This window comes from Mustela lutreola, chromosome 7 (assembly GCF_030435805.1).
Source record: "Mustela lutreola isolate mMusLut2 chromosome 7, mMusLut2.pri, whole genome shotgun sequence".
Taxonomy (NCBI): domain Eukaryota; kingdom Metazoa; phylum Chordata; class Mammalia; order Carnivora; family Mustelidae; genus Mustela; species Mustela lutreola.
Genome location: NC_081296.1, coordinates 89366226 through 89381525, shown reverse-complemented (window position 1 = coordinate 89381525; position 15300 = coordinate 89366226). Strand labels below are relative to the sequence as shown.

Below are 15300 nucleotides of genomic sequence, written 5' to 3'. Positions count from 1 at the left end.
CTTATGTCCATATCAAGTAGACAGTTGAATTAAAAAAAAGTCAAAATGAAGATTCCATCAGATTTTATCCTCTACTCTTAGGAGAAGTTTGAGGGTGCTTTCCCAGGGAATTGCAACTTATAAAAATTCTCTTAACTCCATCGCCAGCATCAAAGCCAGCCGAATCCAGTGCTGGAAAGTCTGGATAACCCTAGTGCAGAGGACACGTCGGAGACTAAACCGAGTTTCACCAGAAAAACTGCACAGCGTCTGTGCTGTTCCAATATCGAGAATTAACACACATTAATTTGGCGCTGGTTGCGTAAAAGCTTCTGGCATTTCCTTCAGCACTTAAACTCATTTTCAGAGAATGGACTGCTGTAAAAGAATGCAGGCTCATTAGGAGTTTATTTCCTCAAAATGCTGAAGGATAGCAAGTTTCTTCTGTGAGGGATCAGAAAAACCACATTTATTTCCTTAGCGGGTGGAAGAAAACATCCCAAAGCTTTTTGGTTTTGAGCAAGCATCACAGGCTGGGAAAGGAAGGATTTCATCTTGTTGTCACACCCTGCCTTACCTCCTTTCAAGGCGGCCTGTGTTTTCTTTCCACAGAGCGAAATTTTAAAAGGAGCAGAAGCCAAATGCTTAAAATGAATGATCAACTTACGATTCGTCTGAATCTATTCTTCCATGCTGCTCTGCTTAAAAATAGCATCATAAATGCACATCTGCAAAGACCGTGCAGCCCCCCTTTCCTGAATTGTACAAATTATTAGAGTCGTTGACAAAAGATTTTTTTTGTTTAGGGGTTGGTCTGGGCACTCTCTTTGGCAGACTGCCACTTTTCTCGCAGTAGAAATATTGCTTGTAGAAAGCCACATTGTACTGAACAGCTGTTCTGCTAAAACATTGAGCTAGCAACCCAAGAAATGACTGACTTCACATATGAAGCAAAACTGTTCCCTCCCTTTGTGCTCATTTAAATGAAAGTACAAAACATTTTCTTCCACGCCGTCTAGTCTTCCCTCCCAATGATGGGCTTTGCTGGGGTGTGTGCGTGCGGGGAGCCAAGGGAAGCAAGGAACTCTCCCATCACTGCTCCAGTGGTGTGCCTGAACTTTGGCCATTCTACTGCGAGGCTCCCGGGATGGCTGCTTCTCATCTGTTCTGACCCTTTCTATATTCTTGCCTCCAATGCCGAATGATTTTCTGAAAAACTCAATCCATGAGGATCGTGAGATTTAAAAACATACCTCATTCCAGCCTTTCTTCCATCTCTGTGAAATGCTAAGATTCTAAAGAAAAGGTACTAGAAGATGGTATTTGATTAAGCTCTTGGCTTTGAGTGTGGTATGTGATTGATGCTCCTAGTTGTTTGAAATTATCATCAGATAATAGCAGTACACACAAGTACTTGTGTGCCATTTGGGTATTCTGTTTAAAATACTCTTCTGAAAAGAAAAACCTTCATAAGCTTACTTGACATCTCAGCGACCAGAATTCTCATTAAATGTCACCATGTTTATGGCAGAAACTATATTTATGCATAACAGATTATCCAACATTTTGCTTCAACCTCTCTCAACCTGAATAACACCTTGCCTTATTATTCTGTGAGCATGTGTGTCACTCTTGCTCGATTATAAACTCCTAGAGGGTTCAGCTTCTTTTCCTCTTTGTCTTCTATACACAGCCTGGGGAGTCTAGCAATGTGGTAAGCACTCGAGTACTCAGAGCAGGAACAGATTAAGCAAAATGACAGAGAAAAGGGACTCATTCCTGGTCTCTAATGACAACAACAATGAAATGGTACCCTAAAACCTAAGGATTTATATAATATAATAAGATTATATCCTATAACACCAAAACACTGAGGGAAGTATCGATTATACCCATTGCTTCAGTGAATCAACCTTTCATTTCAGATACAGCCTATTTTAAGAATGCTTTTGTCTTTTTATCTCAATGAAATATCCACATATTAAAAATTTATCTCAACTTTTCGATCTCATTATTTTAAGCATTAGCTTAACATTAAGTTGCCTTAATGTGCCCAAGACCCCTGTGTACTTTAACCAACATTCTAATTTTCCTCTTCTCTGTCATAGGATACAAGTCAAGACTTCTGACATGTTAGAATCTCCAAGTGTATTTTTAAATAAATGCCACATATTGACCATCTCTTCCTCCTGATTAACACCATTTCGGAAACACAACCTTACCAAGCAAAACAAAACAAAAACACAAGTTAGTTCTGACATGATAAAAATCCTAAAAAGAAATCCTAACATGCCTTTTTTTGTTTCTAAACTTAAGCCTCCAATAAAATCTAGGCTCAATGCCATGTAAGACCAGCTGAATTCTGAAGTCCAACTACCCCCTCTTCTAGGCAAACAGAGGCCAAAGAATTGTTACTTTTCATAGTCACAGAGATTTGAACCTGGAAGCGTGCAACTGCACTGACCAACAGCATACTCTTAGTAAGGCTCTGAAGACACACTGAAATGATGGAGATTATCAGTTTCCATTGCATTCACACATTTTACTGATCTTGTTGACCTTGTATACATGCACTGTACCTTTGTTAGGTTGTCAGAATTCCCTGAAAGAGTCCCTCTCTCTCATCTCTGCGAACTTTTCCAGCAGTATTTATGGCAAACCATGTAATGACTCACACAAGAAAGCTTCAGTCTGGCTGCCTGCTGGATGTAAATCACACAGCAGCACATGCTGAACAACTTGAACCAGATTGTTCTGCAACTTTGGGAGTTCAGCGTCCATAGGAGAGACAATGAAGGGTGCATTAGGTTGGGCTCAACTAAGAAAACATCACTGTACTGCTTTACAAAAGGTCCTCTGTATACCCAGAGTGAGGCTTACCTGCATTTACATCCTCATTTTCCATCAGAGCTAGCTAGAACATACTGCATTTTCCACATTTTGTTATGCCATCTTCATGTCTCTTTTCAAAATAGAAAATGATAGCAATTTCGCTTTTATGCTAAAATTCTTGTAAAAACCTGGATACTATTCATCTATTTTTATTGAAGAAAGCCAATATTTTAAAGTATTTATATAAAACCCAAACTGTGTACACAGTCTGTTTTCATCATCAGTGCTGATATTCAACACAGCCTTATTTCCCAAACTGTAAAATTATATATGAGTGATGTGCTTTAATTACAAAACACTACTGAAAAATATATTCTTAAGTTTCTGTAGTGCGTTGGGAAGTGAGTATGATCAACTCACGAATTTTAATTTCCTCTACTTCTTGGTACAGTAGTATTCACCCTTTGAGCACTCACTCAACACCCTGTGATTGACAGGTTGAAGGGACAATGGCAGAAGAATATTTGCTAATGACTATGCTTTAGTACTTAGTAATCTGTTCACTTTAGTAAGTAGTCAAAAAAAGATGCTTCTGTAGCCTAGTCGTATTTTTCCATTTTAGGAATGTGGTTTTAGAGATAGGTTCAATTCTACCTGCAAATAACGAATTCAGCTTTAAGTCCAATCTTATCCATTCCAATGTTCAGAGTAACATTGTATTTCTTATAGTCAAATCCCAAATATCTTATTTCTAATGATTTCTCTCCTAATGGTTATAGCCATACCATACCTTAAGCCCCCAGGTGAATCAGAAAGATACATAATATATTATGTGGGGAAATCAATCCAAACAATTATTTAACTGAACTGGCCAGTTGTTTGATTAGTTAAGTCAAAATGGCCGAACAACAGTCCCATGTAGACAAAGCTTTAATCATGTTTCTCTTTAATAAGATCCTTCATCTATAGAAGACACTGAATAGCCCCAGTTTGATCATTTGCTATATTCATTTGAGGAACCAGGCCAAAATAATAAGCCAGACCAAGCCAATGACTTAGTAGGATTGTATGCTTAGTTTTCTAGCCATATGCACAATGCAGAGAACTATGTATATATATATCTATATGTATAGTTATATAAGCATACAGTTATACATATATAACTAACTATATATATATATATATATATATATGAACACAAGAACACACATTAGCTCTGAAGATAAAAACAAAAACAGATTTTTCAGAAAGCACATTCCGCACCATATATTTTCATCAATACAATTTTAAAACAAACACAAGGCTCAACCCTTTACTATTAGTAAAATGCTGCTTACCACGTAGGTTCTTTAAAAAGTCCCTAACTCCCTTCCAGTTCTAAAGCTCTTCACAGGACTTGGCAAACTATAGCATGCAGGTGAAATCCAGACTGCTGTCTGTCTCTATACAACCCGTAAACTAAGAATTTAAGAAAAAAAAAAAAGATTAAATGGTTAAAAAAAAACTCTTGAGATTTCATGGCTTGTCCTAATTAGAGAGTTCAGCATTCTCAAATAAAGTTTTATTGAAATACGGGCATACTCAGCTGGACTCGGACAGTCTGTGGCTGCTCTTGCCCTCTAACAGCGGAGCTGAGTAAGAGACTTCACGGCCCACAAAGGCTAAAGCATTTACTCTCTGGTCCTTTCCAGAACACATTTCCTGACCCTCATCCTAGAATCTGTTAACTAGGTTCTGTCTTGGCTTTCTAACTTCCCCTTTTGGGTGATCTTTGGGCAGAGTGGAAAGACTAGACAATTTAATACTAGTTGTAACTTCCAGCGAAGAAAGGGGAAGCGGGGACAATAGCCAGGGTGTACCACTGTGCTCCCGTGACTCCTCATTAACGGGAACAGGTTGTTTATAAATTTTTTAAGAAAACTGTGTAAACAGCTTAATCAATTCTCTTTCTTCCATATCCTGATTGACATTGCAGGTGTTGGTTAATCACATTTCTTAAGTAATACGAACAGTAACAAAGCCCTAGAGAAGGGTAAGCTGATGAACACTCAAGGGGGACAAGGTGAAAAAGCAGGAACCTGGGACAGAACAAGTTTCCATTTGGGAAGCGATCTGTTTTTCTTGTGTTTCTACTGTTAGAGTACATTATAGTGCTTTAAAGAAAAGAAAAACGAACCTTTTTCGTTTAGAATAATTTTAGATACACAGAACAGTACCAAAGTTAGGACAGAGAGTTCCAATATGCCTTTCACGCAGACTCCCCTAATTTCAGCATCTAATGCCTGAAATGATTTTTTTTCATTGAATTATGACTCCTTTGCCTTTGACTAGCCTCAAAATCTTTTGTGAATTGGAACACAGTACCATTAGATCTAAAAAGGGCTGGTCTCTACACATAAACCCTGTATGTGCACTTATGTTCATCTGCAATACAAGTGAGGAAGGGGATGCTTACGGACAGCTGGTGACCTATGCTGACCTGAGAAAGGAAATGCTCTCTATTATGGAGGAAAAGGTGCTGAATTGGAATTCCAGAGGTCCAAATCCTAGTTCCAAGTCTTCTATTGACTTTATATCACTGAAGTTCTTTATCAGTTTTCTCAACATGACAGCAGGGGGATTGAAACAGATGATCTGTACAATTTTTAAGCCCCAAATTCTTTTGGCCTTCTTCTCCTACTGGGGCACTGACATTTGCTGACATATTATGGACCCAGGAAGGATGTGAAAAGCTGCAGTCAATCAGTATTCAAAGCCACATTCGTTTTACAGGTGGAGGTCACCACATGTTTATTAAGGCACAGCCAAGAGTTATGCACAGTATCTAGAAAGCTGTTTCTGAAAATTAAAGCCATAGTACAATTTCAATCATATAAAGCAGTCAGAGGTGACTCCTTCTTTGCTATCCCCATGAAATATTGTGATCTGCAGAGCCCTGAAACTATATATTGTGCTTTGCAAGAGGTGATAGGGCTAACAAAAACACGTTCAAGAAGTCCAGCCCTAAAGAACAGGGCACATAAACTTCAAAGTCCTAAGTAAGTGAGTACAATGTAGTAGAAGGCAATGCCAGACTAAAATATTACATTACGAGAACTGGTAGACTTCTTAAAATAAGTTGAATGTGACATGGAATGTAAGGGTGTCCCCCAGGATTTTTGCCAAGAGTATAAAGCAAATAAGAAACATACAAAGTTTTACATTCATATTTTGTCTCTATCATATATTTGGCACTTCATTTATTTACTTTAAACTTTCACTGCATGCTGTTTTATTTTCCTTTTTGTATTTATAATGATTTCACGTATGCAAATCTTGACAATCAGCAGATAAAATCGGTAAAGAGATGGATCTATAGCATGTATTTTTGAACCCAAAGCACCAGGGAGACGCGATATCTTCCTGTAAAGGGCAATTAAATAGAAGAGAAGGAAGAACAGAAATACTAGCAGAATAGGAGCTGTTAGAGCATGTGGCTTTTGAAATTACTAAACAACAGCTTTAAAACCCCCAAGGGCCTCAATAGAAGCTAATTTGAGACAACAAGTGCTACATCCTTTCTAAAAAATTGGGGTTTGGGATTAGAGAGTCAGTAATCACTCAGAGCAACTTACAAAGAAAAATTCATAGGAGAAACTGAGGACTGTTCATCTAATTTTATCAAAAGCTCTCATCTTCCTTCTTTCTTCCTTCCCTCCTTCCCTTCCACTTTTATTTCTCAATAAATGGTAAATGCTTCCAAAGCCAGGACTATGCCTTATACTTTCTCTATATGCCCCCAGAACAGCCAACAGAGGACTCGGAGGACCCAGAGAAAATACTCAACTGCCGGTTGAATAAACTTGAATTTATACACCCAAGACATGGGTTTCTTGAGACTATGGTTTTAACTGTCAACTCCCTAGCTTGTACCTGAGGGAAAAGGTTGGCAGGAGAAGACAGCTCCTCACAAGCCGGGGGTACCACCCCTCCTAGCTCCTACTCAATATACTGTTTATTTTCCCTTTGGTTTCACACTATTCCCATCATTCTCCCTCCATTTTTCTGCTGCTGTTTCTTTTTTACTCTTTTCTTTCTTCACCCCAGCCTATGAGTTTAGACCCACCCGCAGTTCTCAACGGCGATTTTCAGCTCACTATGCCAAGACAGAATGTGGTACTATATAATTTAATTTAAAAACATGGTTAAATACTTCCTTTCCTGGGCCCCTTACATGGAGATATGGACATGGATAAGATGTCCCAGACTATTCCCTCAAATAGTCCACAGTCTAAAGATAGAGATAGGTATAGTAAGAAATGAATTATGGATTGATACTAAAGCAACAAAAGACTCTAACAGTAACCCATAGGAACAAATGATTAATGTTCTGGGGAAGGAGAGATTTAGGCAAGGAAGTGACGTGTGGGCTGGGTTTTTAAGGAAGAACAAGGATCCAACAAAACTAGAAGGCAAGGGACATTCTGGTTAGTTGACGGGATGTACAAAGGTACAAACATGTGGTGTGAGGTATTCAGTATTGCTAGGGACAAAGAGGAGGCAGCAGATAGAGGGACAGACTACTGAATCTTGATGCAGAATGCAAAAGTACTTGTGCACTCTTTCAGCCACATTTCCAAAAAGTCTCCGCAAAAAACTCTGGAAGAAGTCTTCTGTTTTTTGCTCATCCCCTTACACCTTTGCCTTCACCATGAAAAGAGCCTCTCCCACACCTCTACTGTCTCCTGACAGGGGAGACCAGAGCTGACCTCTGAGGAAGGAGGCAAGCCCAGCCAGAGCTGTGGCAAGAAGTAAAGCAGCCAGCTCAGCTCAGACTCCATGCGCCCACCCCAGAATGATCCAGAGCAACCCGAGGAGTCAAAGCCTTGCAGCCTGTGCAAGCTGATGGCTCACTGCCCTGGCAATGGCTGACTAGCTCACAAGAGTATTGGTATTTATTGGTATTTAAGAGTATTCTCGGCCATCACGCTCCCAACCAGGCTTCCCCGGAATCAGCATTTGGAGTTGGAGGCAGCTCTGTATACGCACCAGTGCCAGGCGCACTGAAGGTAATGATAAACAGCCCAACTCTGACAGGGGCATGAGGTGGAGAACCAGCAGTGCCTTTCCGAGCTTTGTGCCGAAGGTGGACCAGGGTTCCCCTTGTAGAGAGGGGAGTTTTCCCAAGAAAATGCAGAATTGTAGAGAATTACAGTCTCAGAGAAGTACTCAGCCACCATCACGTCCACATTTGTCAGAAAGCCCTTCTTGCCCAGGCTCAGGCTCAGAGATGGCAATCCTGGGAACCATGGCAACATAAACAAGGCTTTTCTCTCATGACGTAAATAAAATCAAGTAAAAGGCCAGTTCTTCCACGGACTTCCTTCAAAAGTCCTAAGTTCACTAGAGAGATCAAAAAGGACAACATGTCATTAAAAATGCTTCTTAGAAGCATACCTAAGAAAAGACAATTATATCCCATATTTCTGTATAGTAGTAAAATCTGGCACTTGTTACTGAAATAAACAGGAATGAACATTGGCAGCTCTGCATCTGGATGGCCCTATTTCCACTGGATGCCACCCCTGACTTTGAAGATTTTATGTATGTATGTATGTATGTATGTATGTATTTAAGAGAGAGAGAAAGAGAGCGCACACAAATTGGGGGAGGAACAGAGGGAAAGGGAGAAGCCGACTCCATACTGAGCACAGAGCCTGATGCAGGGGCTGATCTCAGGACCCTGAGATCATGACCCGAGCTGAAACCAAGATTCGGACACTGAATCGAAAGAGCCACTGAGGTGTCCCATGGTGCCACCCCTGACTTCAGATTGGGTTAAGTGAAACCGAAGACTAAAGCAGGGACTTGGGCCCCCAGTCTCCTGAAGGTGGCAGACGCAAGAAAACAAACCAAGTAAGAATCAAGACAGTCTTTTATCCTGTTCTGCTACCCCTGTGGGGAAGCTTTTCTTCAGAACCTAAGGGTTTAGTCTGCGTGCCACCATTTTCCTGAGTAGAAAGAAAGAATAGGACAGGCTGGAGTACACGTCGTGCGGAAATTGCATTTTAGATGTTTTTGTTTTGTTTTGAATAATGAGGATGAGGACACTTGCCCCCAAGTATGAATGTCAATGGTTAGAAGTAAATGTGTGTCATCACACTGTAAAATGCCCGAACAGGAACTGGAAGAGCTCTGAGCTGCTCGGACCAGGAAAAACAATGAGGCAGACAGTCTTGGATTCTCTACCTTCTCCGGAAACAGAACCATTTTTATAAAATGTTATCTAAGCTGCGGAACCGTGAGTACAGTAGTGATTCAGCATTACTGTAAGATGTCCTGTACCCAGTTGCTACACAGGAGTGTTTTAAACAGATCCCTTAGACATGATTGCTCAAGTACCAGCCTGGTCTTTGGCTACAGACAGATCATGCATTCCTTAAATAAAGCCCTGCAGGTCTCTCCCCTCACTTCCAGGGCACCGGGGTGGCTCAGCTGGTTAAGCGTCTGCCTTTGGCTCAGGTCATGATCCCAGGGTTCTGGGATCAAGCCCCATATCGGGCTCTCTGCTCAGGGGAGAGCCTGCTTCTCCCTCTCCCTCTGCCTGCCCCTCTGCCTGCTTGTGGTATCTTTCAAACAAAAAAATAAAATCTTTTAAAAAAATTATAGCTCTCATTAAAAAACAATAGAAAAGAAATATCTACCACTTCCTTCACAATATGTACCTTACATAGTAAAGGAAAATTCTATGGAAATATTAAAGTTCTTCCCTAATGTGTTCAGTCAATTTTAATCAGTTGTCTTGCAATATTTTTCAACGGATTCCTTCGAAAGGCTAAAAATGTCTTATATTTTACACATCGTAGCATTGTTGCCTGTCACACACATACACAATTTGTTGTTTAAAAGCTGCGATGTTTAAATTGAAATAAAACTTGTGCTTACAGTGGTAAATATTCCTGGATTAATAGAGTTGTAGCAGATATACACCAAAAATTGACTGAAGTCTGTGATATTAAAAAGACAGAAAATTTATCTAGTTTTAGCAAATGTCAAATCAGCAGCTATTGCTTTTAAGATTAATAAAAGATATAATGGTTTCTAGATGGCCTCTAAATACAGATTACTATGAATGGAGAAGTGATTTACCAACAGTCACCACAATGAGATTTCTTTAAAGGTTACAATCATCAGTTATTTAGCTGAAACACTGCTGAGAATGCCTGGTCATTTCTTGAATAATGCATAATGTTCATTGTAGATTTGATCTGTATTATAACAATACAGATATTTCTAAAATAATGGAAAAAACTATCTGTTACTTTCCAATTGCTTAACATATCATTTCCATGAAGTAATTGACTCAGGACACATTACACACTGTCACCTGAGTGTTCTTTCTGCAAGCATAACTTGTAATAATCTATACACAATGGGCATCACAAAACAAACTCATCAACCTTTATAGACTTTTAAGAAAAGATGTGATGAATCCAGGGCAGAATGAAGGACCTTTCTGAAGCAGTAAATTAAAATGATTAAGTTTCTATATAGTTGTGTGGGACAAATTTAAATTCAAGCTTAGAAATTTAATTATTAACATGAACAATTCATCACATTAAAAAAAAAAAAACATTGCCTACATCGTGTAAGTACTTTTCATATAAATTTCCAAATGCCTTTAGGTTTATTCAAGAGACTGCTTGGAGAAGCACCAAGTATAATGTCTATCGTTTTATTGTTGGATTATGAACTACATTTCATATGATGCTGCAGGCTATTTATATAAGCTTGTTTATCCACATGAACTTCTTCAAGGGCACAACACTGAAGACCTTAATAAATTAAAATGAATTTCTTTTGATGTTGTTTCATGAATGTTTGATCAGAATGAGTAACAGGTTTGCATTAAAGAATAGGAGGACAGCAATAAAATATACATAGATTGTACAGCAGAAACGGCTTACAGAAAGTGCCCGCTGCATTCCTAGCAACTTTATGGAGAGCCATGGTCAACGGGAGAGAGTCACTGTGCTTACACCTTCACCATCACCTGTTTATAGCAGTGGGAGGACACATGAATCAAATGGGATGCTCTGCTATCATCTGCATGGAATTTGCAAAATAATCAAATCTGGTATCTCCTTCCAGCCTCCTAAATACCCATCTCAACCTTCCCATTTCTCACTGATATCACCATGTCCTTCCATTAGACGGAAATGTCCATGCCAGCAGAGACCATATTTTATCTTTTGTATCCATCTTTAGCATCAATACTTACAGAGCCTAATTGATTGAAGTCCACAAAGTAAAAATGATTTATCAGTCCTAGCCAGAAGCTGTGAGAATCCTGACCTGGAATGTTCGGTGAAGGGGATGCAAATCAAGTATCATTTCTAGAAACAATACGATGTGATTGAGCACCAGGCAGAAAGGCAAGACAATGGATTTTCATTTTAAATCTAATACTTGGCCTTAAACGGTTTCTAGATCATTTCCCTCATCTGTAAATGAGGGCATGGTTCTACATGAGCTAGAAATTTACATGTCTTAGAGGTCAGGATTCTGAAAGTTAGTAGGGTTGTCACCTCACAGAAGAATAGACAGACCATGGAACCATTTTTCGACTTTGGTAAACGCCACTACTTATCAACTGCCAACTCCTTTAAATAAAAAAAAAAAACGGAAATAAAGCGTAACTGTATTAAACAGGGTAAGCCAAACCCAGTCCCTCAATCGATGCATTTCCAAGTGAGATCCAAGGATCTACTTTGCACCTTCTGTGACTTCTGACCTGTCTGTTACTCCTACATCTTGTATGGTTTGAAATAAACATGATGACAGTCTACTGAATAAACTCTTACAAACACAACACACTTACTAAGATGATACTCACACCTTTAGCTTGGGAAAATCTGCTACAACTTTAACATCTGGAACATACATTACCAACTTGACATCTGTATCTTTAATGGCAGAAGGATTGTAAAAGGACAGCATCAGTGTACCTCAACTAATTCATACTTTGCTACCTTATACCAACATCCTGCCCTGAAGAGCTGACTCTGCTGTATGTTCTTGTCAACCTCTCAGTGTCATTCTGCTCTAGAGCAAGAATCTGTGAACTATGGCTTGTGGGCCAAGTCTGGCGGCAGCTGCCTGTGTTAAGTATGGTTTTATGGGAACACAGCCACACCCTGTTTTTACATACTGTCCATGGTTGATTTCATGCTACAACGGCAGTGTTGAGAGACTCTCAAAGCCTACAACAGTTCTGAGATAGCCCATTACAGAAAATGTTTGCCCTGTTCTAGAGGAAAACAACGTGTCACAATTTAAATTCTAATTTTCTTTCTCTCCTAAGCCTAAAGAACAAAGTTTGTAAGTACCCATGTAGAGATATGAACAGATTCACACATGCATATATATGTGATTATACCCCTTAGCCCTCAATTATAAATAGTCACTGCTTTTGATCCTTCATTTTAATTTGAATCCTCTAAGAGTTTTACAGCTCCCCACCCGAACCCCTTTCTCCAACAGCCAGGAGTACAGGACTTCAATGGTTGTTGTCAAGGTGTAACCACTTAACTAAAGCACCTTAATCCTTTCCCCAGAGTTGCCTACAATTTTGCCAAATGTCCAGCTTTGTGCCCACCAAGGGTCTAGATGCACAAGAAATGAGCAGGTCCCTTAAGTCTAATGCCCTGAATAACACACTCTTAAAGGTAGGAAAATTAATGGTCAATGCCACATACACATCAATAAACACGTGCATGCATAGTCATATGCTAAACATGCTATAAATTATTAGAAGTTTCACTAACAAAAGAAAATACCTCTCTTATGTATCAGAGTGAAGAAGGCCTAAAAGCCTTTAACTAATGAGTTTTAACAATGACTGCACCAAGGATTTGGAGGACAAATAAATGTTTATATTTAAGCACTTTTTAGGCAATATGTATAGAGACTTGAAACATTAATACATGAATTATTTATCAGCCAATAAAATCATTATTCAAAATACCCACTACAATTGGAGTCTGCGCTCTTCCTCTCCTTGGTTACTACATACAGGAAATATTAGTTCCACCCTCTAACAAATATTCTCATAGTCCACCCATCAACAATAATTTGCATGTATTAGCATAACACAAATTAAACCCAAGAAGCACTTCAATGTAAGTCATCTCATTCTCATTTCTCTGAAACCTTACATAAAGTGATAGAATATTTTAGGCTGACAGACTTTTGGAAAATAAAAAAGAAATAGAAGAGGTTTATTTCACCTTCACATGGTGTCTTTCTCATGCAGAGTTCAGATTTCCACATTTGTATCCCTTTAAAGGATTTGATATGCAGGAAAAGAAGAAAGGACGATGGTAAACATTTCATCTTAGAGACACCTACAGACCACCATATTCCAGAATAAACAGGGGCTTAAAGCTTACCTTTGACTGATGTGTTAGGTGGAGGGCCTTCCATTCGCAAGTTCCATGGAGGGTCCCCTTGGTTAGCAAAGTCCCTCATTTTCAGATAGCTAATTGTAAGTCGAATGATGGATGCCTTGTCCAGCTGGCTAGTGATGGCTGCAGGAAGAGGCAACAACTTGGCCAATTCATAGAACTCAAAATTTTCTTTTCCCCGGCGGGACCGAGCGGCATCTCGGGATTTCTCCTTTCTCAATGCTTGTAAACTGCAATCAAAGCAGTGAAAACGTGTTCTTTAGAATATGTTCTTCTGACATCAGATAGGAACTGTTTTCTTTTTATGTCCTTTCTTTCCCCTGCAAAAATCTGCCAAAATCTTTATTCCAAACTCTAGGACCACAGTAAAATAAATTCTAGATCATGTCCCCTAAAACCACAAATTCTACCTCTGAACTTACATACCACAGACTTACGTGCAATGAATAAAATTAGTTTTTTTCCCTCTATTTGGTCATGCATTGAGACATATTCTGTGCTTCTAAGACCTAAGAGTTACAGATGAAGTTTGATGTTACCAGCTATAAGCAACTGGAAAGATGAGGCTAGTATTCATACACCTAGTCTCAGGATACTGATTTTGTTCTTTTAGCTGTTATCACTATGGGATCTTAAGCCATCAGAAGCACCCATTTTTAAAAATGTATTTCAATCATAATCTTGGGGAACAAAGGGTAAACATCACATTTTAGTTGTTGATTCTGTGAATTGTGTTCATGTCCTTCCAGTCCTCAATAAGGATCATGACCTTTAGTCAGATAAAGAAAACATCCCACTGAAAATGAAGATTTCAGTGCAGCTTTATAAATGCACTGGTAATTGGCTGATAAGAGAAAACTTTAGTTCTTTACTAATGAATATACATTAGTAGATGGACAGATTCCCTAAGATACTTGAGAATAAAATACATTGCCCAGAAAAGTCAAACTTTAAGATAATATAAATTTAATGTCAAAAGATAAAGCCTTGTGTGGGTTATTAAAATTTATCAACGTTATAGACATATTACTTCACAGAAGATGCAACAGGTGGGATCCAGCATTTTCCTTAAACTATTCATGTGCATTTCTGTTTGAAGTTTGTTCACATTGCTGAGGGCAGAATCTGGCTCACCTGAAGTTGTGTTTGAGTATCTGACAGAATTCCACCTATTCTGAATTTTTCTATGTCTGACAAGAAATAAAACCCAAATCAGACCCTGATGATAAGTAATTGGCCAATATTTACAATATCAAGTTGCTATTAAAATCATTTTTAAGTATCTATTTCTAAGTATCATTGCAAGGAACTCTGAAGGCATTTTAAAATCTTTGAATCTAGCTTTCTGGTTTCCCATTACAAAATAACAAGAAAGAGAGAAACAAGCAAGGAAGGAAGACCAGAGCAATAGATCAAAATGAGTTCAGCAATATGATTCCAATTTCAGTTAGTATAATATGAACAATAACACTTCATATTACATTATAGCATATCTGGTGTTTTTCATGGTAGAAACATTGTATTTATTGCAGATACTTAGAATATCTTATTGAGTATCCACATAATTTAAGTAATGTCATCACACTCCGGTCAAATGCTTGCAAAGCCAATATCCCACCAGTTTCACTCTATTAATAAAATATTCTAGAGACACCTGGGTGGCTCAGTCAGTTAAGTGTCTCCCTTCGGCTCAGGTCATGACCTGGGGTCCTGGATTGATTCCTACATCAGGCTCCCTGCTCAGCAAGGAGTCTGCTTCTCCCTCTGCCTGCACCTACCCCCCTGCCCCCCGCTTGTACTCTTGAGCTCTTTCCGTCTCTCCTTCTCTCTCATGTGCACCTCTCTCGTGTCATTGATGTCTCAAGTGTTAACCTCAGGCAGAAACATCACTGATTTACATGGAGAAAGCATGGTAATGCCATTAATTTCCCCAAATCCTGGATGACCTTCTTGCAATTTTATAAATAGTCAATCCTGACTTGTTGAAAATTATGTAAATAAAGTGAAAGATGCCTTAAAATCTGACAAGTTTGAGTAAAACCAG

The 15300-nt window shown here is 38.9% G+C and overlaps 1 protein-coding gene across 5 annotated transcripts in view; it reads right to left on the bottom strand.

Moving 5' to 3' along the window:
- Nucleotides 1–15300, bottom strand: part of NPAS3 (neuronal PAS domain protein 3) — an 845279-nt gene that overhangs the window by 571750 nt on the left and 258229 nt on the right. For all 5 annotated transcript variants that reach the window (XM_059181882.1, XM_059181877.1, XM_059181880.1 and 2 more), the window contains one exon: nt 13242–13486. In XM_059181882.1, the coding sequence (XP_059037865.1) occupies nt 13242–13486 (245 nt within the window). The remainder of the gene's footprint in view (nt 1–13241; nt 13487–15300) is intronic.